We start from the raw sequence: 27,377 nt of genomic DNA on the forward strand, positions 1-27,377 counted from the left end.
CTGCAGCAGCAGCAGGACATGAGTGAATAAAAATAAGGCAATTTCATAGAAAAAGCCATTTTATATTAAATGATACATAATGAGTGGCCTTAATGAACAAGACAGTGTGATGGGAGAGAATGGACAACAGGGGACTGGTTCTGTAGATGATAGTGGATATAAATCAGACATGAATGTAACTTTAAATGATGGGAACGAAAGCCCTATTGTAGATGAAATCATAAAAATGTCATCTACATTGTATGGTGATGTGAGCGAAATGGACAAAAACAGTACTGAAGTGGATGAAATTGTTAAGGCTAAGGGGGAGGAACCTAGTAGCGAAAGTCAGCAAGGGCAAAAGTTTATGGCAGACAGAAAAGTGGAAGTGATGTTAAGGCAAATTATGAGTAGTTTGAGTAGTATGTGTATGAAAGAGGACATTAGTAGTATGAAAGAAGACATTGGTAGGGTGGAAAATAAAACTGATAGCATTACAACTGAAAGGATGAACTGAAGTCAGCTCTAATGTTTCAGAATTAAATAAGAAGGATGAAGCAGTAGTTAAAGATTGTCATGAAAAAATAAAGAAAGTAGTACATAACACTAATGAGTAGTAAATGTGTATAAGAGAGAAAGAAGCTTTGTGATGACTGTAGTAGGAGGTTGGAGGCTTCCAAAAACAGTGTAAAGATGCAGTCAAAGCAGCCAGGAAATTTTGTGCTGAAAATAGGGTTAAACTTGAGAACCAAATTGATCAGATAAAAAATTATTTAGAAACGGAGGTAGAAACCATGTGAGCAGTAGTGGTAGAGGAAAAACTGGTAAAAGTAAATAAAAATATAGATTCAAAATTGGCTGAAATGGAGAAAAAGGTGGAAGAGGTGCAAAATCTAAAGCATAGAGTATGTAGTTTCCCAAACAGTCCTTCATTTGTTAGTTGTAAGAAATTTAATAATTTTGAACCATATGGGGAAGTACATCCACTGGATTTCATTAGTGAATTTAATGATTTGCCTGAAACATGGAATGACAAAGAGAAAATGTCATTTGTGAGAGGTTTTTTGGAAAGGGGATGCTTATGGATGGGCAGCTCAGGTAACTGTGCTTCGTGGCAAAGCTTTGAGATGAATATTGGCCCAAAGAGAAGAAGCAGAGAATTTTGAGTGAATTTTGGGGAGGAGAGAGACTTGAATTTCGGAAGGGTACTGTGAAAAGTTTCTGTCAGCTTTGGATAAACAAATTGAAATATTTGGACAAAGAGCTAGCCAGTGAATCAATAAGTATGGGTTTAGAAACTAAGTTGCCCCAGAAAGTTAGAGAATTGTTTGTACCTGCCCCTAGGGGTAATATTAGTGAATTCTTGAATTATGTTGATAAAGTGGAGAGGATGAAGCCCTCAGTGGAAGATCGTAGGAGAAATTTTGATGACAATAATCAATCTGGGAGAGAATTTCAGTTAAATAGGATGAATAGGACAAATATAGTAGAAATTCAAGGAATGGTTGTGGTGGATGCCAACAATGGGCATGGAAATGGTAGGAGAAATTCAAGTAAAATAAATGGAGGACATGATTTTAATTCTGGATCAAACCATAAAACTAGATAATGTTCCAGTTTTGGCGTGCACTATAGCAGGTTGTGATGAAGAGCCAAGTGTATATAAATGTGCTGTAATCACAGGTACGGCTAATGTAAATGATAGTAGTAAGACAAGCGTAAATTCTAATTCTAGTGAGATGTTGAATGATGGTGTGTATAGCAATGTTTATCCTGTAAAAAGAGAGGAGGAAGATACTATAATAAAATTAAGTGATGAAACAGAGTGTATTGTTGTTGCTCAGGATGTCCAAAGTGTCAAAACGGATGGTAAATTTTTAAGGGAACATAATGAATTCATGTGTTTTGCTTTGTGGTCTAATAATGGAAACAAGGATCAACTACTTAGCTAAGTATTTGAGGACAATGAAAGCGACAGTAGGTTTGATTCTGACAGTAGTTCTAATGATGATAGCAGTGACGAATCCAGTAGTGATGAGGACAAGGTATTTGAATTTAAAATTGATAATTACGGCAATGTGTTAAATAAAGAAAGAATAAAGGAGGATAATGTTAGGCCTAATGAAGAGTTAGAGTTTGAGGGTGGTAATGAGGAAGAGGAACACGCTGTCTGTCTTTTGACTGTGTCTGATAACTATTTTGGTGAGCAGGATGATAGGATTTGTTGTATGAAGAGGATCACATGGTAAGGAAAAGGAAGTGTGGCACCCTGAAATAACAGCAAGTGTACAAGGTGTACATGTTAAGTGTTTACTGGACAGTGATAGTGATTTGAATGGCATTTCACAGGCATTTTTTGAATCTATTAAGAACACAGAGGGTATACTAGTGATGCATGTTTCTGGAATAAAAATTATTGGTGCTACTGGTAAGCTATCAAAGAATGTGAAACAAGAGATACTATTAGCTGTGGAATTGGCAGGACAGTTGTTGGAATGCAATTTCTTGGTGATTCAAAATCTCAGCATCGATTTAATATTTGGGACTAATTTCTTATGCAAATAGCAAGTAGAGGGTTCAACATTCTGTGTTGGATTCATTATGTGGCCATAATGCTTACCCCACTGTCTGTCTAATTTTTAATGTTTCCTGAGACAGTCAAACTCTTCTCCTACCCTATCTGTATAAGTGAATCAGAGACATTTTATCTTTGCCTTTCATGTGATTTTGCACAACAGGATACTTTAGTACAGGAATATTTTAGAAAATGTTTCTCCAGTGTGTTGTGTTAGTGATAAGTAATGGAATCATAAGAGGATGGAAGAAAGTAAATTGGTACCGTGGTTAAAGAATTTCTGTCAAACAAAGAGGTAAGATAAACGGAAAATGATGTGTGTCAGCTTATGTGGAGGAGAAGGTGCACATTATCTGAAAACTATAATTAGCATCTGAAGTAAATTAGCTCATGTGTGAAATTAGTATAATTTGGTGCAGCAGCAGAGGCAATACTCAGTAAAAAACCATCTTGAATACTAAGTCTTGATATTAATTGTGGTATAATAGAAGTGTTTGTGTTCGGTGCAATCAGTATATGGATAACTATCTACCTATAGAAGTGTGTCATGGTACAGCCTTTTCTAACATTAAGGAATTACAACTTTAAACATAGTTGCCTAGAGTAATTTGTGTAGGATGGATTAGCAATATTTGTATGTATATCGCCCTTCAGGCTAGAATCTTAAGCAATTTGATGGGATACAGTGAAATAATAGTTTTTCTAAGTGATAATTTTGTCTGATCAGTAATGAGAGTTAAGATTGCCTTAGCATAAGGATCTGCTACTGTTGAATGTGTTTCAATAGAATCAATTTTCCATTGGATAAGCAGAGTGGGTGTTTATGAATAATGAAGCAATAATGAAATAATAAAATAATGAATAATGTTTGAGTCTTAATGGTTTGGGAGCCTGTCTCTGCTGTAGGGATATTTTTTAAGAATGCACTTCACTACCTAACGAGGTAAGAAAGTAAGTAAAATAATGGAGCTGACAGATATGATTAATGTAAAAGTTAAGTTTATACAAACAAATGTGGTGTAACTATACTGATGATCTAATTTTGTTAAATGGCTCTGAGCATTATGCGACTTAACTTCTGAGGTCATCAGTCGCCTAGAACTTAGAACTAATTAAACCTAACTAACCTAAGGACATCACACACATCCATGCCCAAGGCAGGATTCGAACCTGCGACTGTAGCGGTCACTCAGTTCCAGACTTTAGCGCCTAGAACCGCACGGCCACTCTGGCCGGCTCTAGTTTTGAACTAGGCAACATTGGGTACTGTGTGTATTGTGCAATTCATGACACTGAAGCTGAGAATGAGAGATTAGCAGAAAGAGCAATATTTTAGTGAGGTTCAAGTCATATAATGCCGTATCATTGGATCAATAGGTTATGTGAAAACTTCTATTTGTGTTCTGAGGAACTATAAGCTTAAAGCGGTAATGCTGGAATGAAGAAAAGTAATTTTGCTGATTAATTGATAACTGTGGTTCTAGAGTGATATGAATAATTTGACAGATCAACTATTTTGTAAGATTTTGTGATGATTTAATTTTCTGGTTGGATGAGAGTAGTACTCAGTGGAGAAGTAGGGCAATGATTTGGTACAACTTCCATCCCCTTAATTTTGATTTGAGTAGTAATTAAATTATGTGATGGTGGCAATTCCTTTTTCATAATGTAATGATTAGTAAATTTATGCTACTACACATCTTGAGTTTTTGCTAGAGTGGTGTGAATTTCAAACCAGGGCTTGGCATTTTAGTAAATTTGCAAGTGGTGAAACAAAAGTCTTTCAAGTTTAACAAGTTTCAGACAATTATGACTTAGCGTAATGTTTTGTAGTGTAAGGTACACTTGATTTTAAAATTTTTACTAGTCCCCACCTTTCATACTAAAGTCTATTTTAGTGCTAATTATTGTGATGTTACGAGAACTGTGTAACGTTTCTATTTATGCAGTAATGGCTATCACTTTTAGTGTGAAACACTTTTTCCTTATACTTAAGTTAGAAGTAAAAGTAAGTGTACTAAAGTAGGGTATTTTTAGTCTAATTTTTTCATGTACTGTGGTGGAGGAGAACCACCTCCAAAGGGAACTGATAGCAGTGCATTTCCTTACTAACTGCCACTTGGACCTGTTGAAGGCATGGACAACTTGGTGAGAAAGTGTGTTAAAGATCATTAAAAGAGATAAAGTGCTTGTGAAAAATACTAAACACTGAACAAGCAAAAATTTTCTGCCTGAAAGTGAACTGCGATGCACAGTTTAATTTAACTTTTGAAATGCATGAGGATTTATTTTTTTTAAAGCAAGACAGGACATGTTTAAAGTGATATGTATCTTAGAATTTTGTGCCATTGTACAATGCACTGTATGTAAACATTTTGTACGGAGATTTTCATATGGCCAGTTCATATAAGAAGGAATTTGAAAAAACATATGTACTGTAGTTTGGGTAAGATTTCTTATGTGATTTTTGTTTGTGTGTAGATAGTTAAACCCACTTTCTGGAGTCACTTTTGGTCATTGAATTGCCCAGTTAGTTATTTGCAATATCTACACTCCTGGAAATGGAAAAAAGAACACATTGACACCGGTGTGTCAGACCCACCATACTTGCTCCGGACACTGCGAGAGGGCTGTACAAGCAATGATCACACGCACGGCACAGCGGACACACCAGGAACCGCGGTGTTGGCCGTCGAATGGCGCTAGCTGCGCAGCATTTGTGCACCGCCGCCGTCAGTGTCAGCCAGTTTGCCGTGGCATACGGAGCTCCATCGCAGTCTTTAACACTGGTAGCATGCCGCGACAGCGTGGACGTGAACCGTATGTGCAGTTGACGGACTTTGAGCGAGGGCGTATAGTGGGCATGCGGGAGGCCGGGTGGACGTACCGCCGAATTGTTCAACACGTGGGGCGTGAGGTCTCCACAGTACATCGATGTTGTCGCCAGTGGTCGGCGGAAGGTGCACGTGCCCGTCGACCTGGGACCGGACCGCAGCGACGCACGGATGCACGCCAAGACCGTAGGATCCTTCGCAGTGCCGTAGGGGACCGCACCGCCACTTCCCAGCAAATTAGGGACACTGTTGCTCCTGGGATATCGGCGAGGACCATTCGCAACCGTCTCCATGAAGATGGGCTACGGTCCCGCACACCGTTAGGCCGTCTTCCGCTCACGCCCCAACATCGTGCAGCCCGCCTCCAGTGGTGTTGCGACAGGCGTGAATGGAGGGACGAATGGAGACGTGTCGTCTTCAGCAATGAGAGTCGCTTCTGCCTTGGTGCCAATGATGGTCGTATGCGTGTTTGGTGCCGTGCAGGTGAGCGCCACAATCAGGACTGCATACGACCGAGGCACACAGGGCCAACACCCGGCATCATGGTGTGGGGAGCGATCTCCTACACTGGCCGTACACCACTGGTGGTCGTCGAGGGGACTCTGAATAGTGCACGGTACATCCAAACCGTCATCGAACCCATCGTTCTACCATTCCTAGACCGGCAAGGGAACTTGCTGTTCCAACAGGACAATGCACGTCCGCATGTATCCCGTGCCACCCAACGTGCTCTAGAAGGTGTAAGTCAACTACCCTGGCCAGCAAGATCTCCGGATCTGTCCCCTATTGAGCATGTTTGGGACTGGATGAAGCGTCGTCTCACGCGGTCTGCACGTCCAGCACGAACGCTGGTCCAACTGAGGCGCCACGTGGAAATGGCATGGCAAGCCGTTCCACAGGACTACATCCAGCATCTCTACGATCGTCTCCATGGTAGAATAGCAGCCTGCATTGCTGCGAAAGGTGGATATACACTGTACTAGTGCCGACATTGAGCATGCTCTGTTGCCTGTGTCTATGTGCCTGTGGTTCTGTCAGTGTGATCATGTGATGTATCTGACCCCAGGAATGTGTCAATAAAGTTTCCCCTTCCTGGGACAATGAATTCACGGTGTTCTTATTTCAATTTCCAGGAGTGTATTTGGTCAGTCCAATGAGGGGTTGATGTGACAAAGCAAGCTGGGATCCTTTTACTTCCTGTCTTGTTTCGCCATCTGCCTCCTTAAATTCATTCTTTCATTTCTGACTAATTATCATTAACATACGTGAGTGTAATCTACATTTTCATAAAACAGAAAGCTTGACCCTCAGTTTTAAAAGAATATAGCACCAGATCTAATTTTGTATTTAGTTTTATGTATGTAATTGATTTTATAAAACTGACAAACAAATATACATTCTTTACTCATTATAAACCTTTGGAGGAACAAACACTACTATTCTTTAAGTATCTATTTGGCTCTATTTGAATGTATGTCAGCAAAGCCAGCCCATAATTAATTCCAAAGAAATTATGAGGTTTGTAAAAAGCATTGTTTGTATAACTATATCTGTTAATTTCATCATTTAAACAAATAATTCAGCTTAAACCTTTCAGCAGAAGAAACTGTTAAAAAAGGAGGAATTTTTCGAAATATTCAGTTAATTGAATGAGTTATGTTTTAATTGTAATTTCTGTAACTTAAACATCAAACAATGAATAGCTTCAGTACCTATTATTGTGATGATAAATAAAGGCCTGATTTTTTGTCCCGAACAGTCAGTCTACAGCCGTTTTTCAGACGAGGGACCTGTGTTGGTTGGCTCAACAACAAAGCATCAACTTAACTGTGAAATAAGTGTAACACAAATAGGCCGTGTGTTAAAACAATGACAGTGTCTGTCCAATACACACCGTATTACTCTGCAAGAACTGTGTGGTTAGGTCTTTACTGCCTATAGATATTCAACAGCAAACTGTTGTAGCAGTATGCTGATGTTTGCCTGCAAACTATTAATGAGGCTTATCAAAAAGTTAACCAATAGCAAACTGGCCATATAACTGTGTAATATTGGGGGGTTGTGAACAGTGAAAGTAAAGAACTGTGAAATGCAACTGTGCACCTGTCAGCTACATCATTTACAGTAGTCAGTGTTGAATATCCAGCCAGTATAAAACACAGTACGTCGACACCTAGGACTATCAATGAAGAAATAAAGCAGGGGAATGTCACAAAGTGTTCAGTACAAGGAGTTTTTTATTTGAAAATGTTTTTGTATTTGAGTCGAGCACTTATGAATGTTTATTTTTTTGTAATTTGTATTGGTTTTTGTGTGTGTATTTTTTGGCATCATCAGTAAAGTAATTGGATATGGACAAAAAGGTCAAGATCAATAAGTGCTAAAGACAAAATGTCAAGCTAGTAGATTTTGAGGATTTTTTTAAGAATAAGAGGATATGAAGAAGATAAAGCTGGCAGCTATGCCAGAAAATTTCATTCCAGGTACTAATGTTCACAACTCCTAGATTTTTAAAACAAGTGGAGACAGGAAGAGACATGGCATTCTGCTATCTCACTGACCACACTTATTCACCAGCACTGAAGTTACAAAGACAAGTCAGAGGAATACGAGAAGAAATGATGGTGGAACATATCATGAATGTGTGGACTATTTAATTTGAGTTTTTTGGGTGCAAAAGACAGTATAATCAGATCTTTGGATCAGCAGAGATTTAAATTTTAATTGAGCGCTGACATCAGAATTTGCTGAGGCACACGCTGGCCGCGTGTAAGTATTGTAGCATGGAAGGCTAATGAGGGCTCAGTGACATGCAGATGACCCAGGCAGGCTTTAGAGGGAGGCATCAGAAGGGTTCTGGAATATTGGTGGAAGAATAAGTTGGGAAAAAACTGAAGTTAAAACACAGTTTGTGGGGGCAGACACTCCTCTGCAACAAGCAGCTTGACATGTCTCAAGCCCCGAATCCAGGGAGACAAAAAGTTGGCCATACAGAAGTACACATTACTTCTGGAAGGGCTATGACAAAGGTGTCGCTGGAGGAACCAATGTAGCGCAAGATATTGTCAAAAGTATAAATATCAGAAAAGTGACGATTTGTCTGACTTCACAGCCAACACAAATATTATAAACGTAGGTCACAGACCATTGAAGGACAGGACACACTGGATGTTGGCTGAGGCAGGACCTGTGCCTTGTGGCAGTTCCACTTCACTTATGCAGTAAGCTTTGTAATGGTTCATTTTATGTCGACAAAGACCAAATATGAACAGTCACTTAGAGAGTGACTTAAAATGGTGCTGTGAAGTTACAATTTTGACTGTGACAATACCAACAGACTTAGACATTGGTAGCATAAACGAACAAAGCTTTATGTCGTGTAGTTACGTCATCTCCCACCTTGCTATTTGTAAGTTGGACAATATTTATTATCTGTCTCATCTTGGGGAATATTATGTGTCTTTTTCACCAAGCAGATTCCAATCTACCCATGAGTTTTGTTTTCCAAGTTCTGTGAGGCAGCAGCAATATTATTGCAACCTGAAATGGGAGTTGCTAGTGAATATAGTTTGAAAGTGGTTCTTGTCTAGCAGAATTAGCATCTACCATACTGTTTCTGTTAATTCTGTGCTGTGACAATAGTATATTTGCATTTTTCTTGTTATCCATGTACACCAAAATAATCCGAGGACATAGGACCTCAACAATATACTGAGTTTTTACCAGAGTAGTGTGGTATTTGTTTCCAAGTTGCGTAGTGTTAAGGCAAAAATTAATTAGGTTACCATAGATGGGGCACAATGTAAGAATGACTACATATCAGATAAGATGGGTAGGATTTAACAAGTTCAGGAAATGTGGCTGGACTACAAAAACACAGAACCAGTCAGGTCTCTGTTATCACTTGACTATGATCCTAAATTATTTCTCCACTTAGGGATACAGGCAGTTTGCAGGTGTGGTTTTGTGTATTTGCTTTCTATCCATTTAAACTAATGTATTAATAATTAATGACTAAATAAGCAGAGAGATTTCATACACAAATAATATTTAATAATTCAATCAAGAGGGAACAAGAGGTGAAAGAATGTTACAAAGTGTTTCATCAAGTCTAGTTTACCTTTCTCTGTTCTGACATTTTATTATTTGATCACTTATCTCAATATCTATCAATTCAGCATTTCTACGACGATCAAAAGGAGGAACCACCTAATGGTCTTCCACAGCGAAATAATTTTATAAAATGAAATTCTCCTTGTCATCCCCTGTTTGGGTTTCAGTACAATGACTGATAGTACACATGATTTCGATCCATTTAATGACTTCAGATAAGAACAAAACTTCAAATTTCACATCAGATTGGTGGACAAAGTTTTACTTGATAATTCATATTGCTGCCCTTACATTAATTTTGGCTTCATTTAAATCTGAAGGATGCTCTAATTATTTTTGTAGCAGTTTTCTAACCTGACTACTGAATCATAGTGGATCTGTTCCAGCCCTCAGATTTTGCCTGATGTGTGATTCTAAATCATATTACATTATATTCATAGATTTTATTCACTGATAGACCACATCATCATTGCCGGAGATCAATTTTTGATGTTGTCTGCTTGTACAATCTCAAATCAGTTTCTACCATACTAACTAGGCAGAAATATTTTCTCATTCTCCTTCCAGAAGCAATGGTGAAGAAATTTCTATCCAGAACAATCACAGAATCATCTGAGCCTCTGTTTTATGCACTTCACTTAGCTCAAAACAGAGGACTGCAATGGTTCTGGATAAGATCTTACCTACTGGGAGCTATGTTTCCATCCTGTGCAGGAGGCGAGCTATTTTCATGCATTCAGAGGAAAAGAAGATGGCTTCTGTCCCCAAGTAAGTAGGGCCATCTGTGCTGACATGAACATCGATTTGCACCTGGCTGCATCCAGCACATTCAATAGCCATCATAAGAGCCTCTTTCATGTCTCGGATGATCCCTTTGGCAAAAATAATAGGTGCACACTGACTTGCCTTCCCCCATCTCCCAGCTGTTTTACTGAGGAGTTCCATTACCTACCTTACACGAGAGCTCCCAACAACCAACATACCCATACTGTTTGCTTTTCTGGACTTCATAAGACAATCTGGGACACACTCAAAAGACGAAGCATCCTATGGCAGTTAAGATGTACTCTTGACAATAGGTGACACCTTATATCTGATACTACTACATAAGGGAATAGCCACAAGGCCTATACCCAACCAACATCTGCCTTCTGTCCAGTTTTCATGAAACGAACACAGTCCAGTTCACCTCAAATGCTCAGATGGGGATGAATTCACCAGGCTTGTGAATCCTACATCACTGTGACTTGAAGGTTCCCAGGATATTATGGAGGTACTAGAGATGCCACAGCCTTCATCACACACGTCTCAATGTTGTTGCAGGCCAAGACACCAGTCTGAAGTCTGTTGATCACTGTCAACACCGCTTCTAAATGTTTCCAGACAGCAGCAAATTCCCCTTGTTTCTGCACACAATTATTACAGGCACTATTCAACTCTCCTACATATCATTTCAATAAAAGCTTCATACTAACAGACATCCTAAAACAAGGCGAAGCTCTCAAAGGAATACCAATTCCTAATAGATGGAAATTGCAACTACTGCAGCACAACTGAAAAATTGTGTAGGAAAATTTAGTGATGAAAATAATACCAGAAGGCACCAGATCGATATGGTAAAAAGTGATAAACCAGAGGATAGGGACAAAGTCCAAGCTTTACTCTGTCCAGTTAAAACCATCAGTAGCACATGGAAACTGTAATTCAGAGGACACAATCAAAAACATTATTTGAGTGCCTAAAATTTGTTGAGATATGGCACACAGCAAGGGACATGATTTGACTGATCAATAGCATGGACATATGCAATAAACAGGTTTCTAATGCCACAATACCCGAATGGAAACCGTTTCCCAAAGCAAAGTGATTTGCAACAATGTGGCTCATGGCGCACACAATTCATAATTTTTGGACTTAAATTAACCGATAGCTTACAGTATCTGACATACTCATGGGATTAATACGAGAAAGTAACTCTTCATCTTAAATACAGGCTTACATAAGCAAATTTTCTCAAGATTGCCGGCCGCGGTGGCCGTGCGGTTCTGGCGCTGCAGTCCGGAACCGCGGGACTGCTACGGTCGCAGGTTCGAATCCTGCCTCGGGCATGGGTGTGTGTGATGTTCTTAGGTTAATTAGGTTTAAGTAGTTCTAAGTTCTAGGGGACTTATGACCTAAGATGTTGAGTCCCATAGTGCTCAGAGCCATTTGAACCATTTTTTTTTTCTCAAGATTAAAATATGTAAAGCTTATGATAATATTTTGACATGAAATTGCACGAGGAAAAAAAAGAAGGAAATGTAATATGAATTCTACAAAAGTGTCATCCAAGAAATAAGTCAATGGACAATTTTCTGCAGATTTCCATACAAAAGACTAAAATGTGAAAGAGCTGTAATTTATTAATTATTTTTCAGATGAGCTTGTTATCTATTATTAGGTGAAACTGTTAAATGCTGAATAAACACCATTAAAAAAATATGTTGAACTATACAACATGAAAAAAGGTCATAATCCAAACAATTGGAGACTTAAGACGCCAAGGTGGCTGCTACAGAGCTATACTACTAAAATTACAAATTATTAAGTGTGCGAATAAGAAAACAATGATAGACTCCATCCAATGAGCATATGACATAAATCAGTCAACCACTGCACTTCTCTGCCCACGGTCAAATTTTAGGTAAGTAATTAAGTTCTACCCATAAAAATCGTGAAAACTGTGCACTGAGAAATTTGTGTTCAGAATGGCGACAAAAATGGTTTGTTATTAACAACTGATAATATGAACCTTGGCGTCATTTGTGCTTCCACTAAAAGTGTGAAAAATATCATTACAAACAGAAAATTGCACACAGAACAGCATGTGTGTGCTTTACAGATGTGGTGAAAATTTCATTGATGTTATGAAGAAGTAAGATTATCTTTTGCTGAAAAGTTCCCATGTACAAAGCCACCATGCTGGCAAGCTATCCACAAATTAAATCAAAGTTTCGAGCTGACAGGTTCATAGCAGACTCGCCACATAATAGCTGCCCAAAATTAGTAACTACTGAAGAAAATCTGCATCTTGTTGCACAGATGTTTGGTCAGTCACTCAAGAAATCTGCAGGAAGAGCTTGTAAGGAACTCTAATTTTCCGATAGGTGTTTAAGGAGAATGTTAAAACAAAATTACATCTGATGGCTTAGAAGCCTGGAAGTCAGAACTTTTCTCTGACATACAAGAAGCATGGAGAGACCATGACTGTGGCCTTGTCCACTCTCCTAACAAAGACAGAGTTGCTAATTAAATTTAATACACATTTCCAATCAAAGATTCAGATTGCTTGTGAAATTATGAATTGGTTACAGATTGATCAAGTTATGAATTCAAATTCAATAAAATTAATTTATAGGTAAATAAATTAAATCAATTTCCCCTGGCAACCTGAGACTACCAATGGCTTGCCTGAATACATAACTATCAATTGGTGGGGTGGAAAAATTTCCCAGACTGCAGATTAATTATTGCTAATAATTTGCAAGGTGGTGAAATTCTGTAGAGGTACTGAGCCATTACTTTTAAATCTAGTTAATGCTACCTCATTGTGCAACAATGCCCACTTTCATGGAACTGGTGCTACTTCAATCTCTCCAGCTCTAGAGCTGAGAGGCTGGGCTGTCAAGGGCTGGAACAGATTGTAACCCACTACCTCAGTCAGGTTTGCTATGGGACACTCATTCTGTCAGCAGAACTGCACTGCGGTGAGCTGTTGGAAAAAAAAAAAAAAAAAAAAAAAAAAAAAAAAAAAAAAAAAAAAAAAAAAAAAAAAAAAAAAAAAAAAACCAAGTGGCGTTCACAGCACATCATTCAGCTGCAGTTCTTTGCTGGAGACCAACTGTGATAGGAGTTGTGCAGGTGTCTCGCCATCCTCAGTATCTGTGTGCTTAGCAGCCATCGACCAAAATGTTAGTCTTAGTACAACAGCTTCTCTGTAGAAAGCTCCTGGTAATTTTAGTCCCAAGTCCCAAGTGACACATCTGTTCCCATGACAATCAATGGGCATCTTTTCTTTATTCATGTCGACACAGTAACCTGAATGACAAGGCCCAAGTAATGGTACAAAAACATCCTCAAACCATCACTGAACCATATCTGACCCGAACTACATCCCCCCCCCCCCCCCCCCCTCACACTGCAGTTTGAATATCTAAGTGGGCCATAGGTTTGCATCAATTAAAACATCGTGCAATCGCAACTTGTCAGACCACAACGCACATCTCCCTTCAGATAACATCCAGATTCTGTGTTGTTTGGCCTGTTAAAGATTTGCAGCTTTATATACTACTGTGAGCAATGACCTTTCATGAGATATTCTACTCCAAATAACTATTGTATGCAGTTTCGTTCTCAATGTTCAATCAGAAGTAGTTGCAATAGAACCATATTCACTGATGGCAGCAATTCTTGTAGGATTTGACACAAATTGTCATTGAAAAGGTGTGACTGCCTTCTCCGGTCCTTGTCAAGGTCTTTTTACGGCTACTGTTCATATGCTGTGTTACGTGGCAGTGAATGGTACATCATTCCTTGTACATGCGTTGAAGAGCCCGCAGTTATACATCAAAAACAAAGCAACTAACAGTGTGGGCATGGGCACATCCAAATACAACTATTTTCTACCACTATGTCACTTCTCCATGTTGGGCCATTTTATTATAATGGCTCCATAGCTGCCACTGGCACAAACATACCGTTTCACTGTCATGGCTTTTGTCGGAAGTGGAACACACATGGCTGTCTGCTACCAGTTCTACACCATCTACATAATTCCAAAGAGACCAGTTCTTTTTTAATGGATAACTAGTATTTTACCTGGTGAGCTTAGAAGCATAGCTGAGATTAATATGCTACAGCAAAGTAAACAAAAGCTCTGGAAAATACATCACAAAATTGAATGATTATAAACAGTTTATCAACACACATTCATGAAACCAATGCTCAGACTAACTTCCATCAACTCCCACTTCACTCAAACAAGAGATTAATGTAATAAAACTTTTTGTTCTTGTGTTGCTTCCTGTAACAGTAACTCGCTTCTTCACCAAGTATACCCAAAACAATGCATATCCAAGTTTGGAACCCATAAAATGACTGAAAGCTCATTTCCACAACAACTTTTTAGTAAGCACCTGGTGACACTTCCCTGAAAAACTACAATATAATGGTTATTATTACACAGCAAAAGAGAAATTCTTATTACCCGAGTGCTCCTGTGCGATGATTTCACAACTGGAGGTTTGTGTAGTTTGATCCATTGTCATCACTTTTAACATCTTAAGATTGGCCTTTGTGTGTGTGCAATTTTCACTGCAATAGATCTGCGCAGTTTGATCCCCCATTGACAATTCTGTGGCCACAGGATCAGTCTGTGTGTATTTTTCACTGGCAGAGATTTGTAAAATCCGATCTATAGTTGACACCTTTGTGGAAACAAAGTCAGCATCTACTTGTGTGCTTCTTTCAGTGCCAGCGATTCGTGCAGTTTGGTCCATAATTGACAACCTGGTGACTATAGGATCACTCTGGGTGAAACTGCAACAAGTTGATTAAGCAATCAAAGAAGAAATAAAAGAGTATGCAAAACATAAATGGAATGACAAATCATCACACAGTGCAATAATAGTAATAGAAATATTTAAAAGCATAAAGGCACTGCAAAAATGTAAAAAGAAATGTCAAAATATTTTATATAAGTATGTTAAGAGAACTATAAAGCAGCTACACACAAAAAGATTTTGTTCCTGCAAAAATGTCCATTAGTAATCTCTCTCTGTTTCAGAATGCCTCTAAAATTATCCAATGCCTGTATAGGCATAGAATGCACTGTAATTTTCTCACATGCTTCTCTCCTTTAAGGCAACTATAAAGTTGAACCTGCTGTTTGCAAGAAACACAAAGTAAACACTGTCCTCAATATTTCTTTTTCTGAAATTAACATTAAAATTGACAAACTACATCACATATTCTATCTTCCTAATAAGAAAAAACCTAACAATGAAATTTTACATTTGTATCAGGTATTTAAAATGTTGTCATGAAGTCATTATCCTTTATAGTTTCTGTTAAATTTGTCACCTAATAATTCTAAAACCATTTAAAAAATTCAAAGTATATTTTAACTCACAGTAAAGTTACCAAGGAGCCTCATAACCGATTATGTAGTACTTTTCCTATGTCTCAGTGTCTTTTACAATGGCTATAGTATTTTTTAACTACACTGGCTAGGACACTGCAAATTCACCATGCAAATTAAGCAATTATATGAAAATGTAATGCCTAACATGCTTCACACTTACAATGTGCAATTATTTTTAGAAAGATCAGTAACAAGTCATGGTATTCAAAAGCTGTTTAGAAAGAACAACTTCAGCTTCTATTGACAGATAGGAATTTGGTCTATGCACAACTTATCACAGAAGGCAGACAAATGCTCATACACCTTGAGGAAACAGAATTGTTGAGACATTATGGTGGTCAGTCACCAAAGACCACAAATTATTGGACTAACAACATAACAGGACAGATAGTTAGGTAATGAGAAATAGTGTTACCTAACAGTTTGCATGGTAGTACTGAAGAGCATTTTGTCAGTATAAAGTATGAAGAGTTATGCAACTATTGTTTATTTTGGTTAAAAAGTAGTGAGAGAAATTTTTAATTAAGGGTTGCTATTTCTGTTGAGGAAATATTTGTTGACGGCACTTTTAGAGCAGGCATACTTGATGATAAAACTAAGGCACCGAATAACAAAGTACATATCAGCTCTCATGGATTTCCAATTAAAAGTTGGAAGCTGGGCAAAACTGTGCTAGGGACCAACATAGAATGAAGACTGTAGTCCAAAATGATTTTGACCTAATAGTACGGACTGTTTCACTATACTTAAGGGAACAGCTGAAATTGGCATCAAAGTTTTAATTGCTAGGTTGTAAAATGGCCAGATTTTAATTTAGTTAAAATGGCTATGGACTCAAAAAGTGTAATTGGTTTCTGAATGTAGAAGAATGTTCAGTTATTACATCAGTGATAACTCAATAAAAAGTAAAGCAAATAGAACTTAAAAATCATTATCTCAAGGTGAAGCAGACCACATCATGAAAGAAGTCTCAGCATAAACAAGCCAATTATAGTTCCATAAAAACATGGGAGAACTGCCGTAAGTCAGTAACATCTTGCCACGATATTTCAGCACGAAGTCTTTTGGCCATCTTCAGGTGAGTACAGCTGTAGAAGTACTGGCGAATAAGCGCTGAGCTCTGCTATTTCAAGCCAAAGGGGGCTGCATTGCGCATGCACTGCACATGTACTGTTTAGCGTGCGCATAAACAACTCCGCACGCTGCGCCTGGCGCCCTCCGCGATGAAAACTTGGCATTTCGATATCAGATCGATCCTCATCTTTATACCGATTACTACGTTGACTACGAAGTTTCTTTACAACGGGAATCCAAGCGGAATTTAACTGGTAACCGCTATCTTGATTGATAAGAGCCTCGCTGTTTGATAATTTTATTTCTATGGATTCATTTATAATTGAACACCAGAAATTTGATGTTTGAGCCACAATTTTTGTATCATTGTAATTCATAGAGTGGCCAGTAGAAATACAATGTTCAGCAATTGCAAACTTGGGGGGTTGGAGAAGGCGAGTATGCCGACGGTGTTCCACAATACGTTCCTGCACCGTTCTTGTTGTCTGCCCTATATTTGACCTGCCGCAATCACACGGAATCTTGTAGACACTTGATTTACGTAGGCCCAGGTCATCCTTAACGGATCCCACCAGTGATGATATTTTAGGAGGAGGGCGAAAGATGACTCTAACTTTATGCTTCCTCAATATTCTACCGATCTGTGATGAGATGTTCCCAATAAAAGGTAGATAAGCTGTTGACCTGAAGACCTCTTCTTCTTCCTTGTTGCATCGTTTGTAGGACTGCATAGCTCTGTTCACTTGCTTAGTTGAAAAGCCATTCATCAGGTGGGTGGAGAGAAGAGCGCTGTCTGGCAGAGTGTGCAGAGACTAGATGGTGGCTTGATGAGACTACCGGGCATAGCATCAGGAGTCATCCAAGTTGCTCACAAGAATAATACACAGAAGAATGGAAAAGACAGCTGAGGATATATTACATGGTGATCAGTTTTGCTTTAGGAAAGGTAAAGGCACAAAAGAGGCAGTTCTGACTTTGCAGCTGCAAAGACTGAAGAAAAATCAAGACACATTCATTTTATTTGTTGAACTGAAGGACCACAAGTCAACATAACATTTAACTGTACTTTCCTTGCTTATACCAGAACAATTGGCCAATACCTATGAAACACTCAAATACAACCTTGCTGACCTAGAGAATGTGGTCTGTCTACCAACAGTAATAACTTTATCACTTAAGTACAGTAACTGTGTGAAGCTGGAAAGCTGTAAACATCACTATATGAGGCTAAGAGACAAGTAGGGCACTAACAGCAGGTGCAGAAAACAGCCTAGCCAATCTGTTGAGATGAGTCCCAGAATGAAAGGGCAAACAAACAAAAATTTAGTAGCAAGCCACATTTTGTAGTACCAGAGCTGAATTCCAGAAGTATGACTCAAATAATGGAGATGATTTGAATAACAGGTACAGAAAAGTAATATTACTTCATTATTGTGTAGATGGCAAGCTATATTGCCTGCTTAAAGGAACTTGACGGAGGTTGTAATGTTTCTCCTGCTGGTTCACTAGGCATCGTACCCACCACACACACTTCTGGCACCTCATCAGATGGGATTAGAAGATGCCGGTTTGGGCACCGTTAGTGTCTCTGCTACCAAGTCCAAACCTACATAGGCGTCATAGGACACTAACTCACCTCCTCCTTAATCAGGATGTAGGCCATAAGTAGACATGGTGGTTCTGGAACGAAGATGATGGGAGAGGAGAGCTGTCAGTACTGTCGTCTGTTGCCTCCGTACAAAAGTGGTGGAAGCAGGGCCACTTAGCTGCAGTATCATGCACAGAACTGCCCTGGTTGGTCCACAGTTCATGAGGCAGCAGTTGGGCTTGCTTCTTAAAAAGTGGGTGACATGAGAGACAGTGGGGGGGCAGACTATTGTATCCACAGGCAACCTTTGTTTCTCCCTAATGGTGGCTTGTAGAGGGATCACAGAATATAATGACAATGAGGCAGGGGCTCTAATGGGGACAGTGGGACTAACGGTTGTTCTGGTTTGCTACGTATGTCTGCGCCTGAATAGCCTGGACGGGGTCATAATCTGTGATTTGTGTCGTGACCAAAGCCGATTCCTGTGGCAAACCATCTGCTCTTGGCTACTGGCCGCTTCAACAAGGTAATGTTCCTGGTCACAACCACTTGAATGCACCCTGGGACCCAGCCAAAGACGTGAGCCCACACTTTGGAACCCACACAAAGGTACTTTTTGTGTGACAGAAGGCAGGGAACAGATTGTGCCTGTTGCAGCGATGCTTGACATCCATCCCACAAATGGAAAGTTACAGTGGGAATCAACTACCAATAACAATGGAGCTCTGGAATGTGGCAGCAAAATCAATGTGAACCCTCTCCAATGGATGCTCATGTTTAGACCACGAGGATGAAGCATTGTGCTGGAACCAGCTGGTTTAGAGTGTGACAACAACTGTCCTGGGCAGTAAATTCTACTGCAGAATTGATTCCAGGTAATTTTTAGTGATGTCGTAAGAAGTGTAGAAAACCTGGAGGACACACATTTGGAAAGAGGACAGGATGATGACTCCTCTTCTTCTGTAGCTAATAATATTACACCATCTGTGGTATTCAGGTAGTCGCGCAAAGAAAAGAACTCCCTGTATGGTGCCTCCACTTGCAAGCCATGTAGTGGACTGGTAAGGAGTATTTTAATTGTGTTTACTTAAATACATGACCCACATTGGCAGGTTCAGCACCATTCATTCTGGGAGCTTCGATCAGTGGCCAAAGAAGTCTATCAGTTGTTTGTGGTCCATAATCAAACCAAATTTCGCAACATATAGGTACATGTGAAACTTCCTGATTCCATATATGGCTGCAAACACTTCTTTCTTTATTGCTGAGTAATGACAGTGAGTGGCTGTAACTGCCTTTGATGCTCTGTGCTATCTGTGTGTTTATTAAATAGTAATGCCTTGATTTCATACTGACAGGTGCTGTTCATTAATATAAAACACTTTTAGCATGAGGGTGACTGCAGACACTTTTTTAGTTGCTTGCTAGCATGCATGGAACCACACAAATTTGATCTCCTTCCAGTGTTGCTGATTTAGGAGGTGCACAATCTGAGATACCTGTGGTATAAATTTAGTGTAATTTACTTTACCATGTAACACTGTACTTCTCTTAGGTTCCTCAGTGCTGTATATTGACACAAAACACTCTTTTTCTTCTGTGGCTGAAACCCTTATCATTCAGGATGTGCTATAAATGCTTAATGTCCAGCTGAAAAAGATATACTTACTGCGCAAGGACCACAATTTATTATTTTGTAGGTGGCTGAACAATGCTAGGACATTAGCCATATGTTCCAATTAGACTTCAGTAAGATAATGTCATTCAGATAATTATCACTGTTGGGTATGCTTTGAATCAATTGCTTGAGAAACCTCTGAAATATAGGGGGCACACTAGCCACTCCAAATAGGAAGTAATTATACTAATCTAATCCAAAGACTGTATTAAGAAAGAGCAGTATCAGTTCAGTATCTGTAGAAAGTTGTGAATATTCATCCATAAGATCAAATTTGGGGGGAACAATACTAGTCCCCAGCTTGTTTTTGTCCGCATCTCCTCAACGTGCAATATTGAATAGAGGTTGATATTCAGTTACATATTTACTTTGGTCTTAAAATCCCCACATATATGAATAGAACCATTTCGATTTTTTAAATTGTAGATGGTTCCCACTGATTATCTGATATGTGAGTGACAAGTCCAAGGTCCTGCAATCTATGTAGCTTATAAAACAGTTGAATAACAGTTGGGGTATAATTTCTGCATCTTAACAGTATGATTTTGGCAGCTTAACAGTTTGATTTCTGCAACTTAACAATTCAGTGTCTAGAAACAGTGATTTGGAGGGGCGACTATGAGATATCACTTTGCATTGGTGCCTAATGGTAAACTACATGTTCCTTACCTGGCACATCTGCCAACATAGCAGCAGACCATTTAATAGCTAATTTACACCATATTGGTGGGTTTAAGGATGAGGACTTTTTCCATATTACAAGAAATTGTGGAACCATATGGAAAAGGCTGCGTAGTAAGAACCTTCTTCTTCACCAGTTTATGAGCTCACTAGATGTGTGTTCACCATATTATCTGCTGACTCCTCATGTGGATGGAATCAGAAGAAAGATGCAGGTTCAGACACCACTAGTGTTTCTGCTTCCAAGTACAAACCAAATTTGACATCATAGGATAATGAAGTTCAGTATTGCCCTTATCCATAAGCAAAATTGTAGCAGTAAGTGGCAAGTGAAGATGAATAATGACAGTTAACTACGAACTCATAATTTACACTGTTGTTTGCTGACACAGAAACAAAACCACTAAAGGAAATGAGACATGATATCAACACTTTGCTCTGTTAATGAGAATAAATAAGGGACTTAAGCTTGAACTGACAGGATATCTACCATCACCAATGTCCACGGTCATGGCAATGCAGTAGCAAAAACTATTTTCACCTCTAGATTCAATCATAGCCTTAGATAAAATCCATCCTAATCTTACAGTCTGATCATTGAAATACATACCACTATTAATGCAGATTTCAAAATTAAACCATTGAAAAATATGCATCTAAAAATTACAGCAACTGAATACTCACGCTTCCCTTGGATGTACAAGGCACTGCTTAGAAATTTTACGAAACTGAAACAAATGAATAAATGTATGTATTAGCTTTATGTTAAATCAAATCATTACATGAATGTACATTATAAGAAGAGTGACATACCGAATGTTCCTTTTCGGAAATTGCTGTAACAAAGGATATCAAGTATGACAACGACTGCTTAGCCTTCACATCAGTAATGTTTTCAACCTATAAAGCAGAATTCAATTTATATCAAAAACATATCATTTATAAAACAGGACATTCTGATCTGAAATATTAGAAAATATACAGCCCATGACTTCTATAGTGAACAATGAGTGACAAAAACTGACATTACATTACTCAAAAAGAGGAAACAGATGTTATATGTGGAAAGCTACACCACTTGACAAAAACTTAAACCATCCAAAAGGGAAGGAGGTGACAAAATGAAACTTCATGTGTTGAGCGAGTATGTAATGTTACTGTAGTGATTAGAAAATAGAGTCAAATTTACAAAGAACTTGGCAATAAGAGCCCACTTATCAATACAATGATGCACTCTCTCTGGCTTGGATGCATGCAGTAATTCAGATGGGAAGAATGTCATAAAGTCATGGTATCCTCTCCTAAGGCAAGTTGGCCCACAATTGTTGTAACTGGTCCTTAATATTTTGGATACTGGCACATGGATAGAATTTATGTCCCACATGTTATTTCAGGAACAGATCTGCAGATCTTGTTGGCCATGAAAGCACCTCAACATCACATGGACAGCTCATAAAGAAATTTGTCTCGGGTGGGCGAGCACTGTTCAGTTGGAAAAGGGCACCATGATAATGTTGCATGAGTGGTAACACATGATCATGCAGGATGCCTGTAACATACCACTGTGCTATCAGAGTTCCCTCAGTCACTATCACCCGTGGGCTACAGTCACACCCGATGGCTCATCACACCACGAGTAACACTGCTGTGCTTCTCCAAAACAGTGGAAGAATGGGACCACTTCCCAGGTCACCACCGTACCACCACCATACTCACCAAAGATAGATTACTCATTGCTGAACACAATGAGACGCCATTCATCAGCAGTTCATGTTTATGATCATGCCACCACTCCAAATACAGCTGTTTGTGCTGTAGTGTTAGCAGCATCCTACCCAATTCCCTAGTCTGGCTGCTGCTAGTCTCTGACCAATGGTGTGGGGCAACACAATATGTTGCAGGGAGACCACTACTTGTTCTTGGATGGCAAGATGTGAAGGGCTTATGGTGTGCTTGGTGCACAATACAATGATACTCCCTTATGGTGCTCAGACGTGTTCGACCAGAGCTGTGATGGTTCAATTCCATCATGCCCGATTTGAGCAGTCGAACAACTGCACCACTTTAGCCACTGTGCGCTCACAGTGAAGTGTCTATGTCATTCGCACCTATCGCGAGAGTGTTCCGTGGCCACTTCAGCACTGCTGCCTTCTTGTGTGGTCTCAATTTGGTGTAGCATCCAGAAAATTAACATTGGTGAGACAACTTGGACTGTATGCGCACATCTTGCTGGGTGTGTCAATCCAAAGAGAATTGGGATTCATTAACAAATCCTCCAGTCATTATATGATGTCAGAACATTGGCCTGCTCTGTTTTGTCTTATCTATATGCAATGTTTAGGTTGGCAGAAATATTTACAATGGCTACTGGCATCATTATTTGATCATACAAAGTGAATATGCACACTACGGACTGCAACTATTTCTCATTAGTTGACTTTAAGAGACTCATGTTGTCTTATGTGGCCAATTAGTTGGCCATGCTTGTATGTCAGTTCACTAACATTTACCTGTTTTTATCATTTGCTGTTAAGGTGCATTTGGATTACTGCGAGTTTTCCTCAACCTTTTATCACATTCCTTGTGGGAGCAGTTCGAAATGCATTTGTGGCAACTGTTAACTTGATAAACTATAAGTGTTGTTCTTGTTTTAAGGGCATGTGGACATCATGATATTTCTTTTGGTTTTGTTCTTGTCTTGACCTTGTTTAAGAAATTTTTGAAATGGCTGGCAGCCACTTAAGTGATGCTGCTTTGTATTGTTTAAATGAGAGTATATTTAGGGGGTTGTTATAATAATGGTCATAATAAAATGGTAATTTTTGGGACTCACCTCCTGACTGGGTATTCACTCAAGTGCACATTTGTTCACTCTGATAAATAAAAATTTGTTATCTATGGAATGCGGTTACACACATCTCGCCAACCCAGCACATCAACACCTTCTACTGTCCCAGGAACCTTGACAACAAGGATGATTGCTCTCATGTCCCCATGCAGACCAACTTTGGGCAGTCACATTCTAATGCCAACAATAATGGATACTGAACAATAAGAACAGCTGGCAAAATGGAGACTCACAACAGGGTCTCTTCCAGTCATTTAATGACTATATAGGGTGAACAATCTCCACTGTTAATATTTTGTAGGTTATTCAGAGATATTTTCTCAGCATTTCGGTATAAGGGACCCACTGTCTCCAGTGTGTCATTAAAAAAGTAATTGTGTAATTATGATTTATCTGGTTTGTTATGGCAATTACATTCATTTATGTGAAAGTATCTATACAAGTGAAAGAGCCTGTAATACACAATCACCAAAATATACAAGCTCAGCATAGTGACAATGTGTCAATATTCCCCTGCATTCAGTGAACTCATTGACGAGGTGTACAAACTCTTCACCAGTGAACCTACCCATACAACTGTGTATTACTGTTAACATACAACAAACATTACTAGAAAAACAAACCCAAGAGAGAACTGAGTAGTACAGAAGCTTGAGGGCAAAGAGTGAAGTTTGCATTACTGTTGTCAACATCAACTACGAGTGAATGGAACAAGTTTCTTTCCAAACAAAAGACTGTTTTGCAGTTATTTTAAGTACAATACAGGTACAAAAATAAATGGGAATAAGAAATCAAATGAAATCTTAATTAGTCTGTAATGAGACACTGAAGACCACAGGCCCCTTGTACCAAAATATTCAGAAGATTCCCCTGAATAGCCCACAAAATTTTGGCTGCATTTGGGTTCATCATGTATAGAAGGCCCTTGTCCGATCTCCATTTTGTGTCACTGCTAAATCAGTATTTGGAATGTGTTTCTCTTCTTTTCACCACCTGTATAAATAGCATGTTCAGATTATGCAGTTGCGAAAAGAAACACCTCTTGTTAACTCTTACATCTCATCTGTTTTCTTTTTTACTTTGAAATTTGAATTTAAAGTTTCACAAGACCACAACTTACCAGGGATATCCCTTAACACTTAAGATACATTCATTTTATTCATACTGATTCTATTTTCAGTAAACATTTCAAATAAAAGTTTTCCTAGTGTTGACCCATCTTCTGTTGTGAAATAACTGTCACAAGACAGACAAAACTGATGTTTTGGCCACAACTGTAATTGCGTTTCATTTGGGTTTATTAAGGGAGAACCTGCTGAAGTCTGTCTGAGAGGGACCACTTATATTTCGTCATGGCCCCTTTACTGGACATGGCATCATGTCTAGACCACCATAGACATGATTGTTTCCTATGCTTGAGGGAGAAAGGATTTGCTGTTTCATAGTTGCATACTATCCCGTTCAATATAAGCCATAATCGACAGTCATTGAAAAATGTATGTGGATTACTGTGAGCACCTTTTTCCTCATGCAAGACATCACATATACAACAACGACTTCTCACCCATAAGGCTCACGTCTCAAGTTATATGCACAGCCTGTTAGGCTCCAATGGATGGCAGCCAGCATGCCACAAACCTACAGCCATCTTCTCTGTTCATGTCGTTTGAGTTCTTAAATATATCCATGGCTTCCATTGGGAGAGATTGGTTAACATGCATGTTGTGTTACTAATAGATTGCATACTTAACCTGTAGTAACAATGAACTCCTGACTAGATGAAATCGTCTTGAATTTGATTCGACACCAGTGTCTCCTAAATCAGTGTTCTGACAAGTTGAAGTTACAATCGGGCTTTATTACAAGTTCACTATAATCAAACAAGAGATTAGTCAACAGAATGCCTCTATATGTTAGACTGACATCCAGTTACACCAATTAAACAAAATGCTATAATAAACATATTCAATACATTTATCGATGTTATTGTTATATACTATTTGAGAGTCATAAACATTCCTTGGAGTCATGTATGGTGTAGCAGTCTCTTTGCTACACTTGCAATGACATCAAGTGCAGCACTATTATTCTCATCACCGCACAAAGTCCATAAGGAATACTTCATTCAAATATATATAACAACCACGACAGATCGCGCTTCATAATAAACCTTCATGCATAGTAAAAAAGTTCTAGTTCTCAAAATGAGCCTTCTACTTATCTTTACCAAAGTTTACAACTATGTACATTTGTTCATTTCTGTGTCGAACTCCTATAGGATTTTCCTATCAGTCAAATGGTTTCCTTTTTAGAAAACCTTGCCAATAAAATAGCAGAAAACCTCGTACCCTCTCACCCTGATCTTGCTTGGCAAGTATGCAAATATCACTGAATTTTATCTTCTGTCATAGTCTTTCTGGTATTTGACCACCACAAGTATTTATACACAATGTCTGAATGCTGCACATGAATCAACTGAAATGTAATTTATCTCTGGCTTTGATCACATTCTGAAAATAGTTTGGAGAAGATGACTGGACGAAAAATTCTTACCTTCTTTTCTGAAATATGTAATAAATTCCCTCAATGCAAACACCATCTATTTCCAGAATGAATTTTCACTCTGCAGTGAACTGCGAGCTGAAATGGAGTTTGGTAGATTGGAGATGAGGTACTGGAAGTAGTGAAGGTGTGATGACAGGTCATGATTTGTGCTTCGATAGCTCAGTTGGTAGAGCACTTTCCGATAACATGCAAAGGTCTCAATTTAAATACCGGTCTGAAATGCAGTTTAACAATCTATTTCATTCAAAAGACTAATTTCCTTACTAGATTTTATCTTGCATCTCTCTCTCAGTATTGAATTATGAGCAAACTGTGATTTCTTCATACTTAAGTTTTCCTTTTATTTTCATTTCTGGTTGTTCTGGAAATATTCATGTCTTCCAGATGATATTTGAATAAACACTTCAGTTATTAAAATAAATCAACAATTTTTGGTACACTTTTAAATGATATGAGAGTTTCATATATTCCATTCTCAGATGCCTTCTTAGTAAAACACAGCACTTGACAAAGAATCCAATCAATTGTTTCCTATAGTGTCACTGATAACATGAACTCTAGACACTTCCAAAATACCTAACAAAAATAAGCGACAGGAACAAATTAAAAATGAAATATAGTTTATTTGAACCTTACCTCAGCAACAACGTCAAACTGCGACTTACTTTCATACATATCACCACAATGTTCAGACCTGAAGAATAATTTGGTTCTCTTAGAAAAACGCTTTACAACAGTACAACATAACGACATCTGACTTGATATTTAACACATTACACATAAGGAAATATGATACAATTTCCACAGTAAAAATTACTGTAATTAAGACACTAAAATGTACTACTTAAAACAGAGCAAGCTGGAACTTCCCATCCACTCTTATTGTACCCCTGTTAATAATTTTTTTGTAATTTTTCACTTTTCATTTAAGTATCTGTCAAGTACTTGTGTAGTGTCTACCCAAATTTATCAAAACTTTAATCATGCTTTGCCTTGTTTAAATTCATTATCAAGTCTTTTCTTCTGCAATAAGCTGAACTCATTAGTGTAATTTGATTCACTGAACCTGTGTTCATTACAATTTATTAACAAATGATAACTTTACTACAGCATAAAATAGGGAGCTTTGCCTGAGCTTATCAGTCAAGTTGAGCTTGCTGATTCCACTCATTAAAAAGACAGGAATTCTTTAGTGAAACTAATTAACTTAAGAAACAATTTTATATTTGATGCCATGATCACTATTGTTATAATGAATAAA

The 27,377-nt window shown here is 38.5% G+C and overlaps 1 protein-coding gene across 1 annotated transcript in view; it reads right to left on the reverse strand.

The window, feature by feature from the left end:
* LOC126162581 (uncharacterized) overlaps positions 1-27,377 on the reverse strand; it is a 249,666-nt gene that overhangs the window by 74,164 nt on the left and 148,125 nt on the right. The window contains exons 13-16 of the mRNA XM_049919176.1: positions 26,753-26,810; positions 21,517-21,603; positions 21,388-21,431; positions 14,747-15,078 (exon numbers count right to left, since the gene is read on the reverse strand). Of these exons, the coding sequence (XP_049775133.1) occupies positions 14,747-15,078; positions 21,388-21,431; positions 21,517-21,603; positions 26,753-26,810 (521 nt within the window). The remainder of the gene's footprint in view (positions 1-14,746; positions 15,079-21,387; positions 21,432-21,516; positions 21,604-26,752; positions 26,811-27,377) is intronic.

The sequence above is a fragment of the Schistocerca cancellata genome, chromosome 2, assembly GCF_023864275.1.
Source record: "Schistocerca cancellata isolate TAMUIC-IGC-003103 chromosome 2, iqSchCanc2.1, whole genome shotgun sequence".
Classification (NCBI taxonomy): Eukaryota; Metazoa; Arthropoda; class Insecta; order Orthoptera; family Acrididae; genus Schistocerca; species Schistocerca cancellata.